Source organism: Jaculus jaculus, chromosome 2, assembly GCF_020740685.1.
Source record: "Jaculus jaculus isolate mJacJac1 chromosome 2, mJacJac1.mat.Y.cur, whole genome shotgun sequence".
NCBI lineage: Eukaryota > Metazoa > Chordata > Mammalia > Rodentia > Dipodidae > Jaculus > Jaculus jaculus.
The window spans coordinates 113,739,144-113,766,393 of NC_059103.1; the positions used below are offsets into that span (position 1 = coordinate 113,739,144).

General features: G+C 40.7%; 1 protein-coding gene across 6 annotated transcripts in view; it reads left to right on the forward strand.

Annotated features, from left to right (window-relative positions):
• The window catches only part of Wdfy3 (WD repeat and FYVE domain containing 3), a 250,165-nt gene that overhangs the window by 120,884 nt on the left and 102,031 nt on the right, over positions 1–27,250 (forward strand). For all 6 annotated transcript variants that reach the window (XM_004661584.2, XM_004661585.2, XM_045143336.1 and 3 more), the window contains 11 exons: positions 1,269–1,446; positions 2,438–2,652; positions 5,391–5,503; positions 7,278–7,509; positions 9,531–9,631; positions 9,755–9,973; positions 14,097–14,278; positions 17,066–17,297; positions 19,440–19,600; positions 22,627–22,738; positions 24,843–25,033. In XM_004661584.2, the coding sequence (XP_004661641.2) occupies positions 1,269–1,446; positions 2,438–2,652; positions 5,391–5,503; positions 7,278–7,509; positions 9,531–9,631; positions 9,755–9,973; positions 14,097–14,278; positions 17,066–17,297; positions 19,440–19,600; positions 22,627–22,738; positions 24,843–25,033 (1,936 nt within the window). The remainder of the gene's footprint in view (positions 1–1,268; positions 1,447–2,437; positions 2,653–5,390; positions 5,504–7,277; positions 7,510–9,530; positions 9,632–9,754; positions 9,974–14,096; positions 14,279–17,065; positions 17,298–19,439; positions 19,601–22,626; positions 22,739–24,842; positions 25,034–27,250) is intronic.

Sequence of the window (27,250 nt, forward strand, 5' to 3'; positions counted from 1 at the left end):
TGGGTAGATGGCTTAGTGGTTAAAGGCAGTTGCTTGCAAAACCTGCTGGCCTGTATTCATTTCCCCAGTATCTGCACAAATCCAGCTACAAAAGGTGGCACATGCATCTGGTATTTGCTTACAGTGGCAAGAGGCCCTGGTGTACCTAGTCACACACCCATACACATGTACAAATAAATAAAAAACAAGCAAATACTTTGGAGAATGAGTGGGACAAATAGGAGGAGGGTTCTTGTTAGTAGTGAGCTTTAGGAATCTCTTTCTTAGTGAGCTTTAAAAAATAAATCTTTCCAAATGCATAGTCGCCAAAGCCGGGGAGTCAACACATGAATGGGTGGAGGATATGCTGCCTCTGAAATTCACAGAGCGAGCATGTGCGCTGTTCTGAGTGCAGCCGGATACTTTCCTCAACTCTGTTGAACAGAGAGTGGTGTGTCTCCTAAAAGGTGGCAGGGCCAGCTCCTCAGCATGAAATCGCTGTTGTAGGACTTCTGTTTCCAAGCTGCCCTCTTGCCTAGAGCTCCCATGGGCTGCAGCCCAAGCTTCCATTTCAGTGCCAAGATACAACATGTGCAAATTCACAAACTAGGTGAATATAGTAAGCATTCCAAAGAGGAGTCCCTTGGGGAGAAGGTGTGTGTAGCCAGGACTTGACTTTCTACCTAATAGAAACATTACATGAAACCTGCCTTCTGCAGTTTTAAAATTGTGATGAATGTTGTCACTGGTAGTAGCCGCAGATGCAAAGGGAAATGTAGGTCCAGATCAGCCAGGCACAGTTCCATGATGCCTCCTGGACTTATTCTACGTGGCCAGGACTCTGAGCCAACACGCTCTCTTGCTTCTGGTACAGAGGAGGCCGCTTTACCTTGTTAGTTCTTAATTGTGTTGTCCGTGGGTAGGCAGGCAGTTTCCAAGGACTCACTGAGAGATTTAACTTGATGTCTCATTAGGTATTATCCAAACTGTCGTCTTCTCAGAGCAGTGACCTTCAAGTCCTTTTTCTTTACATCTTCTGTATGGGTGCCAGTCTTTAAAAAAAGACATGTAAGAGCCAAAAATTGATAGTTAAATTGTCTTTATTTGATTCAATAAGCTGATATGATACCGCTTTGTTTTCTGTGTCAACCACAAGGTGTTAGGTAACTCACCCTGCTTTCCAAAGCCTTCTGCTTTATTGGTGAATAAAAATAAGAGAAGGTGAAGAAAATGAACTGTGAATGTGATTTTTGATCAAGTTCTAAATAATCCTCCTTTTTTATATATAGGCATGCATATCATTCTGTTTCAACTCCCCCTGTATATCCTGCAAAAAATGCTGCTGACCTGAAACTCCACGTGACCAGCTCACCACTGCAGAGTTCCGATGCGGTCATCATCCACCCGGGAGCCATGCTAGCTATGCTGGACCTCCTGGCCTCTGTGGGCTCAGTGACACAGCCAGAAGTAAGCTGGGGTACAGTACTTCCTTTCTGTGTTTAATGAAGAAAGGAAAGTGTGTGTACATGAGAAAGTGGGCTAGGGAAAAGGAAAATAAAATATAACACATAGATGTCACATACCACGATAGGCCCACCGATGAGAAATAAGACTTTTTTCTGTGCGTCTTGTCTTTCAAAGATGGTGGCAGTGTTGTTTGTTTGTTTGTTAATTAATTTATTTGAGAGAGAAAAAGTGGCAGAAAAAGATAGAGTATGGGCCTTCCAGGGTCTCCAACCACTGCAAACGAACTCCAAAATATGTACCACTTTGTGCATCTGGCTTATGTGGGTCCTGGGGTATCAAACCTGGGCCCTTAGGTTTTACAGGCCAGTGCCTTAACTGCTAAGCTATCTCCCCAGCCTGTTTGTGTGCTTTTAATTTTTTTTAATACAATTCATTTGTTACCACCAGAACCAAGATGGTTATTTCTGATGCTAAAATAATAGTTTCCCCTTGTAAATCCTGCCCATTAGTATTAATGGCTACCCACTGACACAGAAAGAAAACCAGCTGTCAAGCTCACATTGAGGCTATGTATGTTTTGACTCACAGTGCTTGGGTCGTAGTTTGGATGAAATTTTTGTTAAAATGTTGTATGGCCTCTGAAGGCCCGAAGTGTCAAAAATGAGAATGGCATGCTTTCTTTAAACTTTTTACCTACCCTCCATGAAAAAAGTAGCACCTTCTATTACTGTAAAATCACATTGTCTTATAATTCAAAAGACTTGGAAGAGAATGAGTCTAGCAGAACATGCATTTAGCAAAACTAGCATGCAGTTTTTGCCTAGTCCTGTTCTAGAACTGGTATACCACTTTAAGCCAGCTACTTAATTTATCAAACTGTATTTTAAAGCAACTCAAGACTCTGTATTAGAAATTATGTTGCACATAGAAAGAGTTTTCGACCTTTCTCACCAAGACTGTCTTGTGGCATGGATTTCCTTATTGGCCTCAGCATGCTTTGGACCTTCAACTCGCTGTGGCCAATATCTTGCAATCCCTGGTACACACGGAAAGAAACCAGCAGGTGATGTGTGAAGCCGGCCTGCACGCACGGCTGCTGCAGAAGTGCAGTGCCGCACTGGCTGACGAGGACCACTCTCTGCACCCACCCCTACAGCGCATGTTTGAACGCTTGGCCTCTCAGGCCTTGGAGCCCATGGTGCTGAGGTCAGTCCATTCTTTTTTATAGTCATGTAGACCGATGAATAATGTAAGTTCTAAGAGTCTTTATGAGTCAGGAGTTTGTAGTTAATGCATACACTGTGTCAAAGGCCTGGAGTTCCATCCTTGGTGGCTGAGGCAGATGATTGCAAGTTCAAGGGTTTGGCAAGGCTAACTGGCCTGAGCAATTTAGTCAGACAGTGGCTTAAAATAAAAAAGAGGGCCAAAGATGGAACTCAGTTGTAGAGTGCAATATCCCGTTCCACAAAAAGAAAAAGCACGCTTTAATGGACATATATCCAATTACATGTGAACATAATTAAAACATAACCAAGGTTCAAAATGGAGCACCTAGAAGCAGGCAGCACATACCCATATCCCAGCATTCTCAGAGATGTTACCTGGAGTCCAGACTGACATACATAGGAAGGAGGGAAGGGAAGGAGGGGGGAAGGAAGGAAGGAAGGCAGGAAAGATGAAAGGAAGGAAGGAAACAAGCAGATTTATTAGTGAACAGTGTCCCCTTGAATCTAGGAAGTAAACTTAGCAAATTTCCTTTTCAATAAAATCCTATCTAATATGGATAGGATTTATGCATATTTTATATTTAAGAGCATTTTGTGCTTTTGAACTTGATCAAAAGTATTTTATATTTTTTTTTTTTAAGGTAGGGTATCACTTTAGCCTAGGCTAACCTGGAACTGACTTTGTAGTCCCAGGCTGACCTTGAACTCACAGCAAATGAGACAATCCTCCTAAATTCATCTGTCATTCTATGGATATATCTGGAGTCCCAAAGTCAAATAGCATAGATCCCTTTTGGTAACTTGCTATTTAAAAAGCACAGAGGGAAAAACAAACAAGTTATATGGCATCATCAGATGAAGTAAGCCCTGAAAGTCACTGAGGTGGACTTCCCCAGTTCTCAGTGAATGGATTCTGAAAAGGAATTCAGTTGACAGTATAAATACATGGATATTTATAATCTCTAGATAAGCTACTTTTGTGTAACATTCTGCATGAGAAAGTTTTTTAATTTTGTTTATTTAATATATATAGAGAGAATAGAGCTCCAGGGCCTATAGCTACTGCAAGTGAATCCAGATGCATGCATGCTACCATGTGCATCTGGTTTATGTGAGTTTTGGGGAATCTAACTTGGATCCCTAGGCTTCATAGGTAAGCACCTTATCCGCTAAGCCATCTCTCTCCAGCCCTGAGTAGTATTTTATGTGATGTCATATATAGCAGGTGTTAATTCGTCCTACTGTGTGTAATCCCTGGACAACTTGCTGGGTCTCTGTGCATTGTCTGCCAGGACATGCTTCATGCCTTTCATGTTCTAACCTTCGTGACATTTTCTACTCTTTTTTTAGAACTTAAATACAAACACAGTTTATTTCGTGAATATTATAGTTGTTGTATAGTCTTTATCCATTACTGTCCTTTTCTGACCTAAAAAATGTAAATTATCCAGTTTTTGGACCCCTCTCCTAGGCACAAGGAAAGCACTGGTGAATAGAAAAAGAAAGAAACACTCTCTAAAACATAGATGGTCTAGTGAGGTGTACAGTTAGGGAAACAGGAAGTTAAGACACTGTATGTGACAGTATGCTCTATCACAGAAGTGCTGTGGCCTTATATAAGGGCAACTGATTCAAAGTTTTAAGGGCAAGTGTCCCAAAGGAGTCTTAGTAGAAGATATGACAGGTTAGAAATAAAATATGAAAGCAGTTAGATAAGATTTTGGAGAAAGAATATTCTTAACAGTGAGAAATAAAAGCATCCCTGTGGAATTAGAAGGATTAAGTAGACCTCGAGCAGAATGGGTGCTTGAGGGGAAAGTGAGTGCGATGAAGTTGAAGACTAAGGCAGATGGCACGTGTGTGGCACAGAGCTAGCCTTCGGGGGAGCTCGCCTTCCCACCTGCAGGAATGAGCAGCCCAGGCAGTCTTAAACAACACAGTGACATTCAGTGGATTTTAATTTTGAATTATACTAATGATGGGATTGCCTTGAGACAAGATTGGAGTCACAAGAGGAAATTAAGACTCTGTTTCAAGAATATAGAAATAGGGTAGTTAGTCTGGGTGGTATTAAAGGAATGGAAAGAAGAGGACAGACTTGAGATATTTTTAGGGAGTTGAATTGGCATGATTTTCAGAATGTGGAAAGCTAGTAAATGGAGAGAAATCAAAGCATATTTCAATGAGATGTAGAACACAAGAAAACTCTGGATTTGGGTAGAAGGTGATAGGTTTGGTTTTAGATATATTAGAACTGGGTGCTCAAACTTTTATAACTTGTGAAAAATGGGTTTAACAAAATACATAGTAAATAAAGAGGTATATGATAATTAAAGTATGAAATTAACATCTTAAACATTTTATTTATTCATTTGAGAGAGAGGTAGAGACAGAGAGAAAGAAACAGACACAGAGAGGATGAGTATGGCACACCAGAGCCTCTTGCCACTGCAAGTGAACTCCAGATGCACGAGCCACTTTGAGCATCTGACTTTATGTTGGTAGTGTGGATTTGAACCCTGGCCATCAGGCTTTGCAGACAAGTACCTTTAGCCTCTGAAGCAACTCTCCAGCACCTCCAAATTAGAATTTTATATCATGTGGTAATAACTTGCATTTTAACTATGTTGTTATAATTCATTAAATCCCATCTTGTAATTTGGTGTCTGCGTCAAATAATGTCAGTCAAAGAATAACTTTGCTTTATTTCCTCTTTAGGGAGTTTTTGCGATTGGCAAGCCCTTTGAATTGTGGTGCCTGGGACAAAAGACTGCTAAAACAATATAGGGTCCACAAACCAAGTTCACTAAGCTATGAACCGGAGATGAGAAGTAAGCTGATTTTGGGCATTCCTTTTGTTGGGGTATTTTATTATTGAAATTCCTGTAGAGGATGAATATTCAAAGAAGTTTAAAATAAAGTGTTTTGGGTTGGTTATTTCAGTGGCAATTCACACAGTTGAGGTGATAACTGAGCAAAGGAACACTTAGAGTGAGGAAAAAGTGAGGGATGGTGTAAGGATCCCAAAAAGATGAAATTGATAGGTAGATTAGGTGTTGCAGTCAGTTCCTCATTGCTGGGACAAACTCTCAGCCAAAAGCAGCATACAGGAGGAAAGGGTTTATTTCAGGCTTTAATTTCAGGGAAACACTACCAGTGGCAGAAGCAACTGGCTCATTTCCAAGAGATACCACCCAACAGCCAGCAAACACCAACAAGTACAAAGAGCCAGAGCTCCAACTGCTTTGTGCACACCTCGGGGCTGGACTTAGGATCGGGGCTGGACTTAGGATCCGCCCCAGTGACATCCCTCTTCCCCAGCAAGACTGCACTGGCTGGAGATGCAAAATTCTAGTCTGAATCTAGGGGTCACACATTCAGACTACTGGACTTTGGCATGGAAGAAGCTAAACCTCTTTCTCATAAGATTCATACTTAGTTCGTCATCTTTCCAAGTAGCCATATGCTGCCTGGACCTGGCAGTGGTATTCTTTCCACTCCTTTCCCCAAGAGAGCACGAGTGGCTTTTAGCGCTATCCAGCACGCTTGAGAGGAGGGCCTTTGCAAACCCGCACATGGCTCATCTTCAGGGGAAACATTTTCTCCAGTGCATTTGTGCTGTATTGTTGGCCAGATGACATTGTTAAACTTTTGTCTTTTGGTTCTTGAAATGTGTAGCATTTATGTACAAGTAGGAATCTTTAAACTCCAGTAATTTGTGGTCATGAATCATTCTAGTAGATCTAAGGATACAACATAGTGAGAAGATTCGGGAAGCAAGTTGTTACTCATCTCTGGCATGAGTCATTTTAAAATGACCCATGTCAGGCTGGGGAGATGGCTTCCTTGTGAAAAGCTCTTGCATGCAAAGTCTGCTGCTCCAGGTACAACACCCACCAAAAGCAAAGTGTGGAGCATGCAACTAGTGTTCATTTCCAGTAGCAATAAACCTTGGTGCATATACACATACAAATAAATTTAGAAACATATTTAATGACATGTTTCTTATTGTTATAATACTTAGAATATTTTGCTTTCCTCTCAAAGAGGACTTATTTATAAAATCCTTTTGTGAAATAAAAGTTTCACCATTGACCATGATTTATAATTAAATGTCATTTTAACTGTGTGCTTGTATGGCAATACTTCATAGGTTTAGCCTTTTATATGCTTTGTAATGTCTGATGTTGCTTTATGTGCTCATGGCATTGGCATTATTAAAAAGTTTTTTAAAAATCTATTTATTTTTTAATATTATATATTTATTTGAGAGAGAGAGAGAATGGGCAGACTAGAGCCTCTAGCCACTGCAGACAAACTCCAGATGTATGTGCAACCTTGTGCTTCCAGCTTAAGTGGGTACTCGGCAATCAAATCTAGGTCCTTAGGCTTCTTAGGCAAACTCCTTAGCTGCTAAGCCACCTCTCCAGCCCAACCTATTTAATTTTTAAAAGGAAAAAAAATAATATATTAAGCATGTATAAATAGTTTCGATATTTAAAATTAAAATTGTATTTTGAAATTTAAGAGTACTATTTTTGAAGGAATCCATCTTGCACATTTATCTTTACATACTTTTTCCAAGAGATACTCTCTGCCTTACAGGTAGTATGATCACATCACTGGAAGGTCTGGGTTCTGATAATGTGTTTAGCTTACATGAAGATAACCATTACCGGATAAGCAAAAGTCTGGTGAAATCTGCGGAAGGAACTACTGTACCCTTGACCAGGGTGAAGTGTCTAGTCTCCATGACAACTCCACATGACATCAGACTTCATGGGTCATCCGTTACTCCAGCTTTTGTTGAATTTGACACATCCCTTGAAGGGTTTGGGTAAGGAAATTGCAAGGTATCTGAGCCTTCCTCCATTATTTTGTGTCATTTATTTATACTTTCTTCATACCTACCTTTGTAAATAAACTTTAGGTTTTAAATTTTCTGGGTTAAGATATATTTGGCTTATACTATTCTGTGTATTTTCAAATTATTCCAGTTCTTTGAGCAGGCTGTTGGAAGATTTTTCTGCATTTAACTATCAAAATTATTTAACTACATTAGCCATGCCTTTAATCCCAGTACTCGGGAGGCAGAGGTAGGAGGATACTGTGAGTTGGAGGCCACCCTGAGACTACATAGTGAATTCCAGGTCAGCCTGAGTTAAAGTGAGACCCTACCTTGAAAAAAAACTTATTTGACTACATTAAATGCATTGATATAATTTGACTGTATTAAATACATTGATATAATTATAGCATCAAGTTATCTAATTATCTGGCTTAGTAAAGAAGTTTTTGTAAGTTATATTGTTTTTTGGGGGTGAAATTTTACTGAAATACAGCCTCACTCATCAATGTATTCCTGTGGCTGTTCTGTGCAACAGTGACTGAACTGTGTGGTCCTTGCTCACAACACATGAAAGGTTAATCATCTGGCTTTTTCCAGAAAGTTTGCCAGCTCCTGTTATAGATTAATGTATAGATAACATATATATTAGATTAAAAGCAGTCATTGGGTTTTATTGTCATTCTGCCTCTCAAATTGTCTAGACTAGTATGTTGTACAGTATGGGTTGAACACTCAGCGAGTATTGCATCAGATGAGCCACTTTGAATGGTAGGCTGGTTACCACCATTGAGTAATAAGGAATCGAATGGCATGGTTAGGAAGGCTACAGATATGAGTTAATGCAAACCTTTTCATCACTATTTTCCTAGTTTTTCTAATAGCTACATTCTTCATCTATACATCTGTTATCTATGGTATTCATATATGTAGTCTGATAGTATAGTTATTTGAAGAATAACAGGTCATTATGAAACAGGAGGTATTTCAGAATAGTCAAAATGTATCAATCATATCAGGGGACACAAGATGGCTCAATTGGTAAGAGTGTTTGGTACACAAGCATGAGGATATGAGTTCAATCCCACTTCCCACATCAGTAGATTGGTGTGGCCACATCTGCCTGTAACCCAGCTCTGAAGTGAGCAGACAGGATCTCTAGGGCTTGCTGGCCAATGAGTATAGCTCCAGGTACAGTGAGAGACTAACTCAGAGAAGCAAGGTGGAAGAGTGATGGAGGAGGTTACCCAGCATCCATGCCCAGGCATCTGCTCATATACATGCATGTACGTGCGTACGCACACACACACACACACACACACACACACACACAGTATCAGATCAAGCCGGATGTGGCACACACCTATAATCCCAGCACTTAAAAGCATTGCAGGTTCACCTTTTTCTGTAATGATGAAATTACTCTAATTTTTTAATAGGGGTTGTATACTTTTGCTTGTTTGTGTAGTATGTGATTTATGGACAAATATGTACACATGGGTATGCACAATAAACCAGAGCAGAATGTCAGGTGTTTTCTCCTATCATTCATCATATGTTTCCTTGAGACGGAATTTTATTGCTGCCTTTTTGTTTTCTTTCAGTAATACTGATGGCCAGTGAGCCCCACAGGTTCTCCAGTTCCCAGTACCCACAGGACTGGGGTCCTAAGCATGCGTGACCATGCCCAGCTGTTATGTGGATGCTGGGACATCTAACTCGGGTTGAACTAGTCCCTGTCAGGCTCTCGAGCTTGCACAGGAAGCACTCTCACCAAACGAGTCATCTCCCCCACTCCAGTACCTTACTTCTTAAAGAATTTTTATGTTAAATGATATTGTTAGAGACTTTCTAAATACATCATTTGGTACTGTCATGTAATATAGATGACAGGAAGGGCTTTGCTAGAAATCCAGATTTCATCCATGATCTTTTATCTCTAGTTACTATTGATTGCATATGCATACTTTTCACTGTGCTTCTAAAATACAGATGTTATCTTTTCTCGACAGCTGCCTGTTTCTGCCCAGTTTGGCCCCTCATAATGCCCCTACCAATAATGCCGTCACAACAGGTCTCACTGATGGGGCTGTGGTCAGTGGAATTGGGTCTGGTAAATATCACCTTTTCTGCAATGATTTTTATTTACAATTAGTATGCTCATATTGCCTCTGTTTAAAATGTAAATATGAGCCAAGTAAACTCTTTCATTGTAATTTTTGTCTTTTGACTTTAGGTGAACGATTCTTTCCTCCTCCCTCTGGCCTGAGCTATTCTAGCTGGTTTTGCATTGAACACTTTAGTTCTCCGCCAAACAACCACCCAGTGAGGCTCCTGACTATTGTGCGCCGAGCAAACTCATCCGAGCAGCACTACGTGTGTCTTGCTGTCGTTCTGTCAGCCAAGGACCGATCCTTAATTGTTTCCACTAAAGAGGAACTGCTCCAAAATTATGGTAACTGTGTTTTCCTGTTATTTTCTTTGGATTCTTCAAGTAACAACTGTATTTTAATGCTCATTTTTAAGTTCCAATTGATAATTCTTTGCCAATTTTAATTAGTATTATGTAGAACAAGTAATGTGAAATTTTACAAATGTACCAGTGACTCTTAAGGCACTTTGAAAAGTGATGTAGCAAACAGAATAGTGAGGGAGTCCAATAAAGGCGTATCTCTATATACCAAGCCTTGGGCATTGTTAGGAAAGCAGCTTGTGGACTCGAAGTATGTGGGTGAAGATTATCATTGGCTGTGAATTGATCTTAACTGAGTAACAATCACTGACCCCATGGGTACCACATAAGCCACTGTACAGCATACAGTAACAGTTCAGTGCCTTTAGTCATCATTTATCTTCAGGGCTTTGTATATGCAACTTTCTTATGCTGATCCCTTCCACAGTGACATTACCTTACCTTGTTATACTACAAATCTTCAAACTCAAGGCATCCATACAGATTTCCCAAGAATATAAACAATATGAAATAGACACCTCAGTACTCCATTTTCTTTGTTCTGACTATAACCCTACAAGTGGCATTTGGATCATCTGTATTTGATCTTTTAGCCAAATAGTGTAACATTGATACACATGAGGCTGACAGTATTGAGTAGGACTGTTAGCTTTTGAATTTGATGGTGAGGTTTCTTGTCTTAGTGTGATGCGTGGTTCCTAGCACAGAGCTATGTGTGACAAAGTTAGTGCCTCACCTTCTCATTGTCAGGATGCAGTTCCAGGTAGAGTCTTCCCTTCCCTTGATGAGACCCTGGGTTAGATCTCCGGCATCACAACACTAACCAAACTAAGAAACGAAATCTCATTATCACACTTGGATTTGCCCCTAGTAGCACTTAGTCTAGCTAATCTCCTGCTTATTAAAACCGTGTCCAGTTCTGCATTCAGTAATAGCCATTCCTGTTCTTTCCTGTTTCTCTGAGCTCTCTTTCATAATTCCTTCCAATTGCTTTCTCTTTCCTCTTCTTTCCAAAATTAGTGTTCTATAGGATTTCATCTTTGGTCTTTGTACCCAGCCTACTCTTCATGGCTGCAAAAATATCCTTGCTTTGTTTTAGCTTTACCAGTACTATGAGGTCCTTTCATTTTTATTTTTTTGGGGGGATCAGTGTTATAAGTTTGGTCCTCATATTTCTACATGTATATTAGATATTCCCACTTTGAATTCTCTTCCTGTGTACAACCCCTTTCCATTTACATTTACTTGGAAGACCTATCTCTGTCATCATAAAAGGCAACCCCAGCTCATTAGCCAGCTAGAAGTCTTGAGTTAACATTGAAAATACCACTCTTTCTACTGTCTTACTGCACCATACCTCCTAAATGTTCCTTGAATCTCCCCTTGCTCTCTCTGTGCCTGTCATAGATAGCCCTGTGTAATATTCTGACTCTTATTTTGATTTTCTAGATTTCAGGTTTTTTTTTTTTTTAATTTGTTTTTGTCTGTCTATTACATCTTTAAGCTCTTACCTTTGCAATCAAAGCAGCCCTGTGGTCTGGAGCAGTGTTTGCCAGGATTAGCTTTCTGAAACATGTCCATGTATGAAAAAGAAGCAACGTAAGGAGGGGCTGGGCAGACGGCTCAGTGGATAAAGTGCTTGGCTCAAAAGTGTGAGAACCTGAGTTCACATCCCCAGACCCCACACAAGACCATAAGAGTGGACGCTTTAATATGCATATAGAACCCCAGACCTCCTATGCTGAGAGGAAGGGAGAAACATGAGAATGCCTGTAGGCTGACATAAGCAGCAGTGAATCACAGAGCCCTGCCTCAAACAAGGTGGAAAGTGAAGACTGATCCTGAAAGTTCTCCTCTGACTTCCACGTGTGTGCCTGAATGTACACCCACATCATACATACACACATACACACACACATACCATATATGTCATGCACACACAGGAAGCACTATATGAGCTGAGATACAAACAGTGGCAGCAATGAATAGGAATGGAGAATTTTGAGTGAGGACACAAGCTAGTGGAAAGTTAAGGACTAGTATGAGAGATATATCAGTAAACTTTGAAAATGTTTTCTACCTCTGTGTCATTTCACTACATGTAATGAGCATGTATGTGATGAGAAAGTATGGTGGCATGTGCACTGCTATTGTGGGGCTATCCCATCCACTGTGTAACAAGACCTTGGTAACCCAGAACTGCCATGAATCTGGTGGCTCAGTAAGATGTCTGTCACACTGCTCAGTGCTAGAGAGGCTAGGTTCAAACCCAAGTCACAAGAAGTTGACAAGTTAATATATTCTTCAATCACTGAGAATATTTGCATACATGAATTTATGATCCCCCCCTGCTCACATTATTTTGCCCTCACTCATCCAGCCCACAGTGTGATATTAAAGCATCAACAGATACACGAATTGATTCCTTATTCTAAAATCTAATCTTGTCCCTTAAGTATAAGCAGCTGCTTAAGATTAGCAGTTTCTGCAGCAGGCTGCTTCTCTGCTGTGGTGGCCTTCTTTTCGACTGGGGGTATGTAGCCCAGGCTGGCCTGGAGCCTACTCTTTGGCCTCAGATTTGCACTGATCATCTTACCTCAGCCTCCTCTATGCCAGGTTTGAAAGGTGTGAGTCACCATGCCAGGCATAGGTATTCCTTTAAAATAAAAACACATTTTATTTATCTATTTTATTTATTTGAGACAGAGAGGAGAGGAAGAGAGAGAGAATGGGTGCGCCAGAGCCTCCAGCCACTGCAAACGGACTCCAGATGCATGTGCCACCTTGTGCATCTGGCCTTATGTGGGCCCTGGAGAATCGAACCTGGACTCCATATGCATGTGCCACCTTGTGCATCTGGCCTTATGTGGGACCTGGAGAATCGAACCTGGGTCCTTGGGCTTCACAGGCATACGCCTTAACCACTGAGCCATCTCTGCAGCCCATGTATTACTTTTTAAAATTAAAATAGCTCTTTAAAAAAAGATTCCTTGGGCTGGAGAGATGGCTTAGCGGTTAAGCGCTTGCCTGTGAAGCCTAAGGACCCTGGTTCGAGGTTCGGTTCCCCAGGTCCCACGTTAGCCAGATGCACAAGGGGGCACACGCGTCTGGAGTTCGTTTGCAGAGGCTGGAAGCCCTGGCGCGCCCATTCTCTCTCTCTCCTCTATCTGTCTTTCTCTCTGTGTCTGTTGCTCTCAAATAAATAAATAAAAATTTTTAAAAAAATAAAATAAAATAAAATAAAAAAGATTCCAAAAATAGAAATTAATACTTTAATTGTACTTCCTTCTTCATTTAAATATATTTATATAATTCAAGTACATTTTCTTTTTAAAAATATTTTCAAGAATTTATTTTTATTTATTTGAGAGAGAAAGAAAGAGGCAAAGTGTATGAGAAAGAAAATGAGAATGGGCACACCAGGGCCTCCAGCCACTGCAGACTAACTTCAGATGCATGGTGCATCTAGCTTATGTGGGACCTGGGTAATTGAATGTGGGCCATTTGGCTTTGCAGGCAAGTGCCTTATCCACTAAGCCATCTCTCCAGCCCCAAGTAATATATTCTTTAACTGAAAAATAGTTCATCTGATTTAAGATAAGTGGTTATAGATTACCTCTTCCATGACATTATTTTAACACCTGCCCTCCTCCTACTGTAATAGCTAGAAAAGGTAGAACTGGGATGGAGCTCAGTGGTAGAACATTTGCTTATGATGTGCAAGACTCTGGATCTGACAAAAAAAATCCAATAAATTATTTTTTATTAGATTAAATTGAACTGATATAAGCCTATTATTTTATCACATGGTGTGGCAGCATACTGGAACTGATATCACCGATTTTATTATCTATCTTACTTTATCACTTTTTGTCACATTAGCTACTTAATTTTATTTTCTTATGATTGTACTTGTCTTGAGCTAATGAAAGCAACATATCCAAGGTTTTACTTCTTGCTGCAGATGATATTATTGAGTGAATAAGGTAGCTTCACTTGTATCATTACTTGATACTGTTGATACATGCTGAGGTAGGTGGGAGTAATTATCAGAAGAGGGATGGTCCTGGAACCCACTTTGTACATCTCTCCCCCATTATTTTAGTTGATGACTTTAGTGAAGAATCCTCTTTCTATGAGATCCTCCCGTGCTGCGCTCGGTTTCGTTGTGGAGAACTGATCGTGGAGGGACAGTGGCACCATCTGGTTCTGGTGATGAGCAAGGGCATGCTGAAGAACAGCACAGCAGCCCTCTACATTGATGGACAGCTTGTCAGCACTGTGAAGGTAAGGTGAGCTCTTGCCCTCAGACCTCCTGCCCTGGAGCACTCGAGAGGGTGTCTGTGTTTGTGCTATGCAGGCCTATTTTTAAGATGTTGACTTTTAGTATCCATTTGAACTATATGTTAGGGTCATGGGCTGACCACTTCTTGTCACTTGTGGTTCTAAAGAGGTCACTGAGCCTGATTGCTAAGTTCTTTTATACAATAAGCTGAGGGTGCTCTTGGAAACTGGCCGTGATTTTGCCAGTGTTCTCTTTGCTCTGGATTTCTTTAGAGCTGAAATCATTTTTTCCACATATTTTGTTTATTTCTTTATTTGAGAGAGAGAAAGAAGCAGTTAGAGAGAATGGTTATGCCAGGGCCTCCAGCCACTGCAAACAAACTCCAGACACATGTGCCACCTTGTGCATCTAGCCTGCATGGGTATTAGGGAATCAAACCTGGGTCCTTAGGTTTTATAGACAAGGGCCTTAACCATTAAGCCATCTCTTCAGCCCCCTGGAATTTTTTTTTTTTGTTGTTGTTTCTTTGTTTTTGGTTACCCAGATCAGTCTTTGATAATTATAGTGATCAATTTATTATTTGTTGGATAAATGAGAACACAGGCATACTCAACAGAGGCATACTGTAGTGTTCAGGAGAGAGTTGAAAGAATTAGTAAAGAATCAAGTGACACTCAGTGGCTAAGATAGAAGGATAGCCCATGACCTTAAGGCCATCTTTGGCTACAAAATGAGTTCCATGTCAGCCTAGTCTAAGGTGAGATCCTGCCAATGCCCCCCTCCAAAAAAAATCCATTTTATAAATGTCTATAAATGTTGTCATAGGTTGAATATATCTAAACCCAAAGTTTAAAATATTCCAAAATCTAAAACTTTTTTTGGGGGGGCAGGAGCTCGTGTGTGTTTATGTGTATGTGTAGAGTAGATATGGCACGGTGTGTGATATAATACATACAGTGTATACATTGTTTGCCCACCCACTTGTTTCCTTGAGACATTCTCTGACTCAACCCAGAGCTGCCGTTCCACAGTTAACAAGCCCTATTGATTCTTCAGTTTCTGCTGCCCCACAGCGCTAGGGCTATAGACATGTGGTCACACCATGCTATTTACCTGGGTGGTGGGGCATTGAACTCCAGCCCTCTCAGGTCCTCTCACATCTTTATACTTGTGCAGGAAGCACTCTTAGCTACTTGCCATCTCCCCAGCCGAAAAATCAAAAACTTTGAATGCCAACATCATATGCAAAAAGCTGTAATTTTGAATTTCAGATTTTTGAAATAGAGGTATTCAACCAGTAAAGTGTATGCAAATATCCCAAAATCTGAAAATTTCTGATGTTTGAGGTGCTTCTTACCCTAAGCATTTTGACTATGGTATACTTAGCCTGTAATTGCTTTCTACAGAAAGTGACTAATAGCTTTTAAAATTCTTCAACTTCTGAAACATGATCTCCATCTTAGAGCATGGATTCTGGAGAGAATAACCAAGGCAAAGGTTGTCCTTGACTATAAGCGGCAGCTCCTCTGAACACGTTTCCTTCTTTAGCGATGATGTTTCATTATGACATTTTATTTCAACAAGTTGCACCCTAAATCACACCCCATGAAGTAGTCCTGGGTTACTTTGTGTATGCTGACATTTGAAGTAAGGTTACAGGCTCTCTAGGCACACCCCACGAGGGAGCCATGGGTTACTTTGTACATGATGACATTTGAAGTGAGGTTACTGGCTGTCTAGCAGATTGCTTCAGTGCTGCTTCATTGAAAATGAAAGTGTGGTCAGCTTGTAGAATTAAGGTGTAGAATATTTAAACCATCATCATCACTATTCCTGCAGGGAAGGAGGGGCCACTGTTTACCTATGTGCCTCATAGTTGTACTAGTATCATTAACGGGACTGCTCCTTAGTGTATGGAAATATAATAGGTATGATCTGAAGTTGGGTTATTGTTATAAAAAATAACATCAGCAAAAACGTTCCACATCCTATTCCGTGGTAGAAGCTGCCCACACAAGAAGAAACTCAGTTTCTCTCTTCTAACCTACCTAATTATTTATTTATTAAAAATATGTTGATTGGCTGGGCATGGTGGCGCACGCCTTTAATCCCAGCACTCGGGAGGCAAAGGTAGGAGGATCGCCGTGAGTTTGAGGACAGCCTGAAACTCCAGAGTAAATTCCAGGTCAACCTGGGTTAGAGTGAGACCCTACCTCGAAAAACAAAAAAAAACAAACAAACAAAAAAAAAGTTTATTGATACTTTAGAAATCTCCCAGTAAAGCATCATCAAATTGGAGACTATCAGCAGTGGTTACTGTCTTACATTGAGGAAAAATTTGTGCATGTAAGTTATAATGTTGATATTGACTTCATTTTTATAAATAAGTTCTAATATTTATATGTTTTACTCCTATAGGATACTTTTTCCAAAAATTTCAATTAATAAACTCATATGGCAGGTAGCACAGAAATGTCAGGATCCCAGAGTACAACCTAGTAGAACACCTCTCTTTTGTAAGGTCAACTTAAAATCTCATGGCAGCATTGTTATTCGATAAGCAGGCCACCCAGGCAGTGATAGTAGCCTTGTGTTTCATGGTTGCCATTTCTAGCCCAGGTTTGTTTTGAGAATTGCCTAGCAACACTTAAACCACCATGTTAAATGCTCAGTTGTCTTTACTACTGTAACTACGTTGTTTGACCTTGGGGCCATGAGGGTATATGTGATAAAGTAGCTGGTTCTGGTAAAAATGCTTTTCCACATCTCACACCTTTGTCTTCGTGTAGCTTCATTATGTTCACAGTACTCCTGGGGGCTCGGGCTCTGCAAACCCCCCGGTGGTGAGCACAGTCTATGCCTATGTTGGCACTCCGCCTGCACAACGCCAGATCGCTTCATTAGTCTGGCGCCTGGGACCCACTCATTTTCTAGAAGAAGTTTTACCTCTGACAAGTGTCACTACTATTTATGAACTCGGACCAAATTATGTTGGAAGTTTTCAGGCCGTATGTATGCCGTGTGAGTAACTTATTTTCCATTCTTGAGGTTTTATGAGACATGGCTCCTACAGCAGCATAGATGCACATGTGTACAGGCCTTAAATATATATGTCTAGGAATGGCCCTTCTCTTATTTAATTCAACATGATTTTATTGTCCACTTACTCCTATTGAAAATGCTGTCCTTGGGTTGGAGATAAAGTTTAGGGTCATAGCACTTGACTAATATGTATAAGGCCATGAATTTAATCCCCAACACTGCAAATAATATATAAAATAAAATATAATGCTCCTCTCCACTGATCATATTATTGTCCTTTTCTGATTCTTTGTTTAAGGAATTATTCAAGGTTTTTTCTTTCTTTCTTTTTTTTTTTTTTTTTTTTTGTTTGTTTTTTGAGGTAGGGTCCTGCTATAGCCCAGACTGACCTGGAATTCACTATGTAGTCTCAGGGTGACCTTGAATTCACTGCAGTCCTGCCTCTGCCTTCTGGGTTCTGGGATTAAAGGTGTGTGCCATCACATGCAGCTTCAAGTTTTCTTCTTGAATTGAAGATATTTGCCTTCTAAGAGGCTGACCTTAAGTCTGTTATCTTTTTGAAATTTCTTTTTTTTTTTTTTTTAATGTTTTTACTTATTTCTGTATTTGCAAGCACAGACAGATAGAAGAGAGACAGAGACAATGGCACACTAGAGCCTTAGGCCACTACAAACAAATTGCAGATGCATGTGCCCCTATGTACATCTGGCTTTATATGGGTACTGGGGAATTGAACCTGGGTTGTTAAGGTTTGCATGTTAAGCTTTGCAGGCAAGTGCCTTTACTGCTGAGCCATCTTTCCAGCCTGTCTTTGTATAATTTCTGTGATACATGAAGCCACTTACAAATCTACCCAATACACATACATATTCTCAATATTGATCCAATGAATATCATTTTTCTATATCCCTTTACTTCTACAGTTTATTCTTTGAATCCTTCCCCCTTCCCCCAGAAACATGGAATAAAAGGAACTGATGTTCAGCTTCAAATCCCTTTGTGATAGCTACCCTTTGCTTGCTCTGAACCCTTCATATGTACTAGACACTATCATCACCAACCCCTTTGAGATGAGGACGCTGAGGTACAGATGAGATAACGCATATGTATGCAATAAGTCTATACATATACAGAGGATATATACTGAATATATATATATATATATATATGCACATATATAGATGCATATAGTCTAATATATGTATATGATAAATAGGATAAAGCAAGATTCCAACATAGGTAGATGAATGGGAAGTCATAGATGAGAGCTCTTGATGTTTATAAAACCCAATATTACAAAACTCATAGGCACTCTACCCATTTTATTCCTTTTCTTCCCCCTTTCAACTCAGGGGAGTGTTTTATGATTTGTTATATAGCAACTAAATTTTTTTTTCTCTTCCTTTATAGTGTGCTGCATAGTAAGACAATATTTTTGTTAATTTTTTTTAATTTTTTATTTATTTATTTGAAGGCGACAGACACAGAGAGAAAGACAGATAGAAGGGAAGAGAGAGAATGGGCACGCCAGGGCTTCCAGCCTCTGCAAACGAACTCCAGACGCGTGCGCCCCCTTGTGCATCTGGCTAACGTGGGACCTGGGGAACCGAGCCTCGAACCGGGGTCCTTAGGCTTCACAGGCAAGCGCTTAACCGCTAAGCCATCTCTCCAGCCCAAATTTTTATTTATTTATTTGAGAGTGACAGAGAGAGAGAGAGGAAGAGAGAGAGAGAGAATGGGCGCACCAGAGCTTCTAGCCACTGCAAACGAACTCCGGACACATACGCCCCCTTGTACATTTGTCTAACGTGGGTCCTGGGGATCGAGCCTCAAACTGGGGTCCCTAAGTTTCACAGGCAAGCGCTTAACCGCTAAGCCATGTCTCCAGCCCTAGTAAGATAGTTTTAAGGCTAAAACAGGGAGTGTAAAGCTCTGTGACTACATAGTCTGTATTCTAGCTAAAGAAGTAAACAAAAGCTGAAAATTAAGGAAATTTTATTTCTCATATTCCACCTTAAGAAATATTGAAGTCCAACCGATAAAAATGAAAGTGGGAATAAAAAAAAAAATGTTAGAATAAAGGAAGGTGCTGACAATTATGAAAAAAATCCTTTTTGGCAGGTAAAGATGCAAAATCCGAAGGTATCATCCCATCTCCTGTGTCATTAGTGGCTGAGGAAAAAGTGTCGTTTGGCCTCTGTGCACTCTCTGTGTCCTCCTTAACCGTGGCGAGAATAAGGAAAGTGTATAACAAGCTGGACAGCAAGGCCATCGCTAAGCAGGTAAGCAGAATATTTTCCCATTTTGCCGTGGCAAATGCTCACAGAGAAAATATTTTAGAACCTCATGATTAATACCACTAAAGTTTAAGTGTTTGCTAAAAGATAATGCCTACTTTTATGGATGTTTCACTTGAAATTTTATTTAGCACATTAAATATATTTAGGCCCCAAGTTCATCAGTGTCTAATTCTTGCAACCTCTAAATATTTAACTGTGCACAAGATAGAATTTAGGTTACATGTAGAATTCAAGCTGCTAATTAAGTCACCTTAGAATGTAGATGTAGATGGGTACAGCTGTATGATGAGGTTGCCCAGTGATGTCGAATACTGTTGCAGCCAGGTTCACATTGCTGGCAGAAAACAGCCAAGAGCAGCTTGTGGGGAAAAAAGGTTTATTTTCACTTATAGACTAGAGGGGAAGCTCCATGATGGCAAGGGAACAATGGCTTGAGCAGAGGGTGGACATCACCTCCTGGCTAACATCACATGGGCAACAGCAACAGGAGAGTGTGACAAACACTGACAAGGGGACACTGGCTCTAATACTCATACGCCCGCCCCCAACGATATACTGCATCCAGGAGGCATTAATTCCCAAATCTCCATCAGCTGGGAACTTAGCATTCAGAACACCTAAGTTTATGGGGGACACCTGAATCAGACCATCACAAATACCAAGGTGGGAACTAGATCTGCTGATTGTGTATGATGGGAGAATTTGTTCCACTGCTGCTGACTTTCAAAGTGAAGTCAAGAGACTGTGAGCCAGGCAGCCTAGAGAAGCTAGAAAGAGTGAGTGAATGGATGATCAAAGAGGAACACAACCCTGCTGATAGCTTCGCTTAGCCTATCAGACTTTATTTGTACCTCCAGACAGAGAGATAGTAAGTTGATGTCATCATCAACCTGATGGTAATTTGAGAATACAGCCTCCGAGGACTAAGGCAGCCTTGTTCCCTGCATGATAGGTTTCCTCGGCCTCACACTGTGCAGTGATGAGCATTTTACATCCACTGCACATCTCCTTTGCTGGACTGTCCTCTGGCTTCCGACACAGACCGGGAGCAGGTCAGCTTACACTTCTTGGAGCCTTAGGAATTTGAGGGCGTTAGGCAAAATGCTTTTGAAGAACCTGTACCCTATTTGGAGCCAATGAACCTCTTGAATTGTAAATCCATGTCCTTCATTAAATTTCAATAATTATGCTTAGAAATATCTTTTCTCCTCCATTTTCATACTTTTATTCTTACACTCTAATTAGCATACTGGAGTCTTCTTCATATTGTCTCATGTGTTGTTTATATTCAATTTATTTGTTTCATTGTTTTATTTATTCGTTTGGCTAAACATATTTGGATATCTAGCTTAATTTGGAGGAAAGTATTTCTTTCTTACATACTATTATTAGCTCCTATTTGGCACATACAGACTTGAACTTGATATATCTGTGCATGTATGTAGCTCAGTGTAAAATGCGTGCCCAGCATGTGCAAGACCCTAGGTTAACCTCCACCTCCACAAAAATGTACATTAAGAAGTTGACCTTGGGTTGGAGGAATGGCTCAGTTTTTAAGGTGCCTGCTTGCAAGACCTAGCAGCCCGGGTTTGAGTCCCCAGTACTCATGTAATGCCAGATGTGCAAAATGGCGCATGCATCTGGAGTATGCATGCAGTGGCCATAGGCCCTGGCGTGCCCATTCTCTGTGTCTCCCTTCTATCTCTCTCTGCTTACAAATAAAGAATTTTTTTTCAAAAAAGAAAGTTGACCTTCATAATGCTAACAAAACAATTGCTTGTCTCTTTTCTGTCATTGTTTGCTTTGTTGAGTTTGCTTTGGCTTTTGGTTTCTGAGACAGGTTCTCACTCCATAACCCAAGTTGGCCTCAAACTGGCAGTCCTACTGCCTCAGCCGCCCAAATGCTGGGATTATAAGCCCATACCACCACACCTGGCTTCCCAGTTGGTTTTGAAATTGCTTTTTAAAAAAGTATTTGTATTTTATTTATTTATTTGAGAAGAGACAGGGCATGACAGGGTCTTCAGCGGCTACAAATGAACTCCAGATGCATGCACCACCTTGTGCATCCAGCTTATGTGGGGCCTAGGGAATTAAATCTGAGTCCTTGGGTTTTGTGGGCAAGTGCCTTAACTGATAAGCCATCTCTCCAGCCCTAAGCTATCGACAACTCAACAACGAAGTATCAACCACTAACTATGTACCAGGCATTATCCATGGCACAGCAGGGAATTGTAAAGCCTCCCTATACGAGAGCTGCATGATAGGAGGTGGGAAATGATGACATAAAGTAGAAGAGAGGCTGATTAGGAAGAAGGGACTCAGTGGAGGGTGGATTTGGGATGGAAAAGACAAGGTTGCTAAGAAGGGATTATCCTGGCTTATTGTCTATAATTATGGAAGTTGTCAATAAAAAACTTTAAAAAATGTTTAAAAATCAAATTTAAAAAAATCCTGCCAGATGCGGTGACACACATCTTTAATCCCAACATTCAGGAGACAGAGGTAGAGGATCGCTGTGAGTTTGAGGCCAAACTGGGGCTACAGAGTAAGTTCTAGGTTAGTCTGGCCTAGAGTGAGACCCTACCATGATAAAAACAGCAACAAATCCCACCTTATTGTTTCTTACATTTTTGTGGAAGATCCTGTTTGTGTGTGTGTTTGATGCTGTTTGCATGCAGACCTGTTTCATCTATCAATTCTTGCATAATTTACAGAAATGAAGTAAAGCTTAATATGATAGTGATCAGCAATACTGAAGGATAGCAACCTTCAGCCATGGGAAAGCGTCAAAGACCCCTGAAGTCTTGGCGATCTGCCCCCTGCCATCTTTGCTTCAGAGACTGGTTACTTCCTGTCGTTTCCACATTTTGGTAGTAGTACTCGTCCATCTAAAAAAGAAGAGAGAAGGATGCTCACATTTGTTACCATGCACATGGCTCATCTGTCTTCTATTAAAAATGCCAGGCTGTTCTGCAATTTTACTGTTTTCCTTTCCTGTCCTCCAGTTAGGCATTTCCTCCCATGAGAACGCCACTCCTGTGAAGTTGATACACAACTCAGCAGGACACCTGAATGGACCTGCCAGGACAATTGGAGCCACTCTAATTGGTTACCTGGGTGAGTTAACTGTTTTTGCTGTTTCAGGCTGGATTTGCACTCACTGCATGTTTTGTTATACATGACATGTAGTGTCTTGCAGTGTTTAGCAACTAATCCCAATTGTTCTTTGTTTGTTTGTTTTTGACTTGTTTTTGTTTTCAAGGTAGGGTTTCACTCCAGCCCAGCGACTAATCCAATTCTAAGCTTTCATTCAACCTCACTAACCTGCTCCCTCTCGTGTACACTAATGAACACTCACTACTTCTGTTTCTTTAGTTTTTCAGTAAATTTCAAATGGCACGTAGAATTAGGTGTTAAAATGCAAAGCACTTGGGCTGGAGAGAGGGCTTAGCAGTTAAGATGCTTTCCTACAAAGCCAAAGGACCCAGGTTCCATTTCCCCGGACCCACTTAAGCCAGAAGCACAAGGTGGCACATGAGTCTGGAGTTAGTTTGCAGTGGCTGGAAGCCCTGGTGCACCAATTCTCTCTCTCTCTCCCTCTCTCTGTCTCTCTCCCTCTCGTAAATAAATAAATACGTGCTCATCTAGTAAGGTACTTGCTGCACAAGTGTGAGGAGCCGAGTTCATATCATAAATGCCAGGTAGGCAGGATAGTTTTCCTTTAACCTCAGCACTAGGAGGGCAGAGACACAGGGTCACCAGGTCAAGCTGGCTAGCTGGACTAGCTAATCAGCAAGCTCTAGAAATAGTAAGGGACCCTTGGCATCAATCTTTAGACCTCATCCACATGCACCCCGCCATATATGAACACTTATCACACACACACTTCAAAACTATACTGATTATTTCCTGGATTCAGTTTTGTTCATGTCTTCTTTTGTTGACTTAGGTATGAGCAGAAAATAGCTTTCTGAGTATAGACATTGAATCTAGCTCTAAAAAAAGCTTAGATTCACTTGCCTCCTACAGAGTCTTATGCATACTGTCTTTTTATTTTTAGAAAAGAGTTCAATGACTTATTTAGGCAGGATCATAAGCCATAATCCAGTCAGTTCAAGTCAGTATATAATATTGGTTCCTTTTCAGATTAAGAGAAAATTAGTGTTTTGCTGGTTACAATCCTACCAGCAAGGTGGCAAAAGTGATTGCACAAATCCTGACTCCACTCTTTTTGTTTTTGTTTTTGTTTTTGTTTTTCGAGGTAGGGTCTCACTCTGGCCCCGGCTGACCTGGAATTTACTATGTAGTCTCAGGGTGGCCTCGAACTCATGGCGATCTTCCTACCTCTACCTCCTGAGTGCTGGGATTAAAGGCATGTGCCACCATGCCCAGCTCTGACTCTACTCTTTTTGTGATAACATTGCATGGTTATTATAATTTCCTTTAAGGTAAAGCATGTGACAGTGGTCCTTTGTTCTCCCGGACACGTATTTCCCAAGCACTGCTTCATGTTCTGCTCAGAGCCAAAGCACAGTTTGCTACAGCAGAAAGTAGGGACAGGGGCTGGAGAGATGGCTTAGCGGTTAAGCACTTGCCTATGAAGCCTAAGGACCCCGGTTCGAGGCTTGGTTCCCCAGGTCCCACGTTAGCCAGATGCACAAGGGGGTGCACGCGTCTGGAGTTCGTTTGCAGAGGCTGGAAGCCCTGGCGCGCCCATTCTCTCTCTCTCCCTCTATCTGTCTTTCTCTCTGTGTCTGTCGCTCTCAAACAAATTAAAAAAAAAAAAAAGTTTAAAAAAAAATTAAAAAAAAAAAAAGAGAAAGTAGGGACAGTTTGAGACACTGCTCTGCTAACCTGTGATGTTAGGCCAGGAATGGAAGCTGTGTGAACCTCAGTCTCCTCACTTACAAGCTAATACTGGCCTGATTAACTTAGAAAGTAGTTTACAGTACTGTAGAGATAGCTTAGCAGCTAAGGTACTATCCCAACTGTGCTCTGAACTTCAGCTCTCCTCTACTCTTCTCTGAGAGTACATGGCACATGTGTTAACTTTTTTTTTTTGCCTTAAACTTTACCCTGGATATTTTTTAAATTTTGAAGTTAGGGCAAGATTTTTCTGAAATGAATTTTATAACTATAAGCAAACTGCTTAATATGCTTTATTTCTTTTTTGTTTACATGGGGAATTCATTTTAATTGTTTTTCACTGTCTCTTAATCAGGTGTAAGAACATTTGTCCCTAAGCCTGTTGCCACTACGTTGCAGTACATCGGTGGGGCTGCAGCCATCCTGGGCCTAGTGGCCATGGCCTCCGATGTGGAAGGGCTGTATGCCGCAGTGAAGGCCCTGGTTTGTGTGGTCAAGAGTAACCCACTAGCCAGCAAGGAAATGGAAAGGATCAAGGGCTACCAGGTTCGTAAGCACAAAGCTGTACTTGACTTCACACCCAAGGTGTCCTAATGTTCATTCTTACACTCCATCTCACTCCGGAAGAATTATATGTTTAAATGAACTTAGAAGCCACTGGCTTTTATGTAAAGTCTCATGTGAAATAAGAGAAAATAAAGTTTTATTTATTTTATTTTGTCTTATCTCCTTTTCTCATCCAGTCTTACCATAGTACCCTTGACCTAAGACTGCATTGTTTCAACATAACTTTGATTTGTGTGGCATACAGTTGACTTTTATCCATGGAGAATTTGTTCTGTGGCCCCACTTGGACACGAAAATCTATGACTGCTCAAGTCATATAAAATGGTATAGCTTTTTGCATATAGCCAATGCATACCCTAATGTGCCTTCCCTTGTTTAGGTTACTTATAGTACCTAAAAGAATAACGAGGCACTAGGTAGTCTACTGCATGGTTTAGGGAATAGCTGCTTGGGGAATGGTGTGGACATGGTTTTCACAGCGTGTTGTTGATCTTCATTGGGTTGAATCTACAGCTATAAACACGGAGACAGAACATGTTCTTAGATCTCAGTTGGCTTGGTTTTATATTGCTTCTCTTTGTGGAAAGGGAAATTAAATGAAAGGGGATCATATTGCCTCCTGCTTGAGAGACTCAGGGTTGCTAATCTATGCAGGCTCTCCCATCTTCTTTCTTGCCCCCTCCCACCTCCCACCCCATTTTCTTTACCTCTCTTACTTACTCAGGAAGCATGAAAGCACTACAGAATAAATTCACCATTGCTATTCCTGAAAACTCAGGTGGAATTAAAGGTGTCTGCAGCTGTCAGGCGTGTAGTCCTATCCCAGATTTTGCAGAAAATTCCTCAAAATAAGTAATTTGAAACAAGTTCCTGTGGCAAGATTAAATCCCTCTGTTAGGGTTTTTTGTTTTTTGTCACTTTGACACATACCTGAAAAAAATTATAACCAAGAAAGGTTTATTTTGGCTTTGTTCTGTTTGTTCCACCGCTTTGACCTGAGGATCTGGTGGCAACAGCCTGTGCCGCTGTAGAATTGCTTACTTCACGCGGCCAGGAAACAGAAACAGAAAGGAGCTGGGAATAAATCACCTTTCCATGATTTCCCTTCTCTGTGAATGATTTCCCCCAACAAGGACCCACTTAGTTGTAATAGCAATTATCAGAGGCTCAAAGATATATGAGATAATTATAAGACAATTTAGTCATTCTCATGCTGCTGGTATATTTAATTTCTTCCTATTTTTTCATGGTAAAAATATTGCAGTGACTATTTTCAAATTTTTACAAAACAATACACTTATTAAAACAGTATTATTAAAGCTGATTCTGTAAACAGTATGTTAACAACTAATGAATCAATCATTAAAATTGTATATGCTGGGCTGGAGAGATGGCTTAGTGGTTAAGGCGCACACCTGTGAAGCCTAAGGACCCAGGTTTGATTCTCCAAGTCCTACATAAGCCAGACGCACATAGTGGCCCATGCGTCTGGAGTCGTTTGCAGTGGCTAGAGGCCCTGGCATGCCCATTCTCCCTCCCCTTCTCTCTCTCTTTCCCCCTCTGTCTCTAATCAATCAATCAAATTGTACAAGCTATTTCTATTTCTTTTAAGATAGAAGGTGCCGTGGTGTAGATTTGAATCAGATGTCCCCCACAAACTCATGTGTTTTTTACATTTGGACCTCAGTTGCAGTTTGGGAGGTAGGGCCTTGCTAGAGGAGGTGTGATGTCGGGGCTGGGCTTAGGAGTGTTACAGCCAGCTCACCTTTGCCTGAGTATGGCTCAATCTCCTGCTGCTGTTCTCTACCTGCTGGGGCAGCAGTAATGTCCAGCCTCTGCTCATGCAGAGTAAATCATCAGGCTTCTCATGTGATTTTAAAATTTGCATTGTTTCAAATATAAGACTGGAGAAATCTGGAAACAAGAACAATCCTATAACTCTATTAAAATGCTTCCATATCAGCTTTAGCACCAACTATTTAAATACTTGTGTAGGAATTAAAAGAGTTTATAGAGGAGTACTTCAGAATAACTTGAAGAGCCTCATGCTTTACTCTGCATGGTATCCTTGTGTGTGTGCATGCACGCATGCACGTGATATGTACATGACAACTTAGTGACAGACCCTAGTCTTGCTTTCTGCAAAGGATCCCTGTGTGTGTGATGTGCGCACACATACGGTGCCAGGTATTTGAG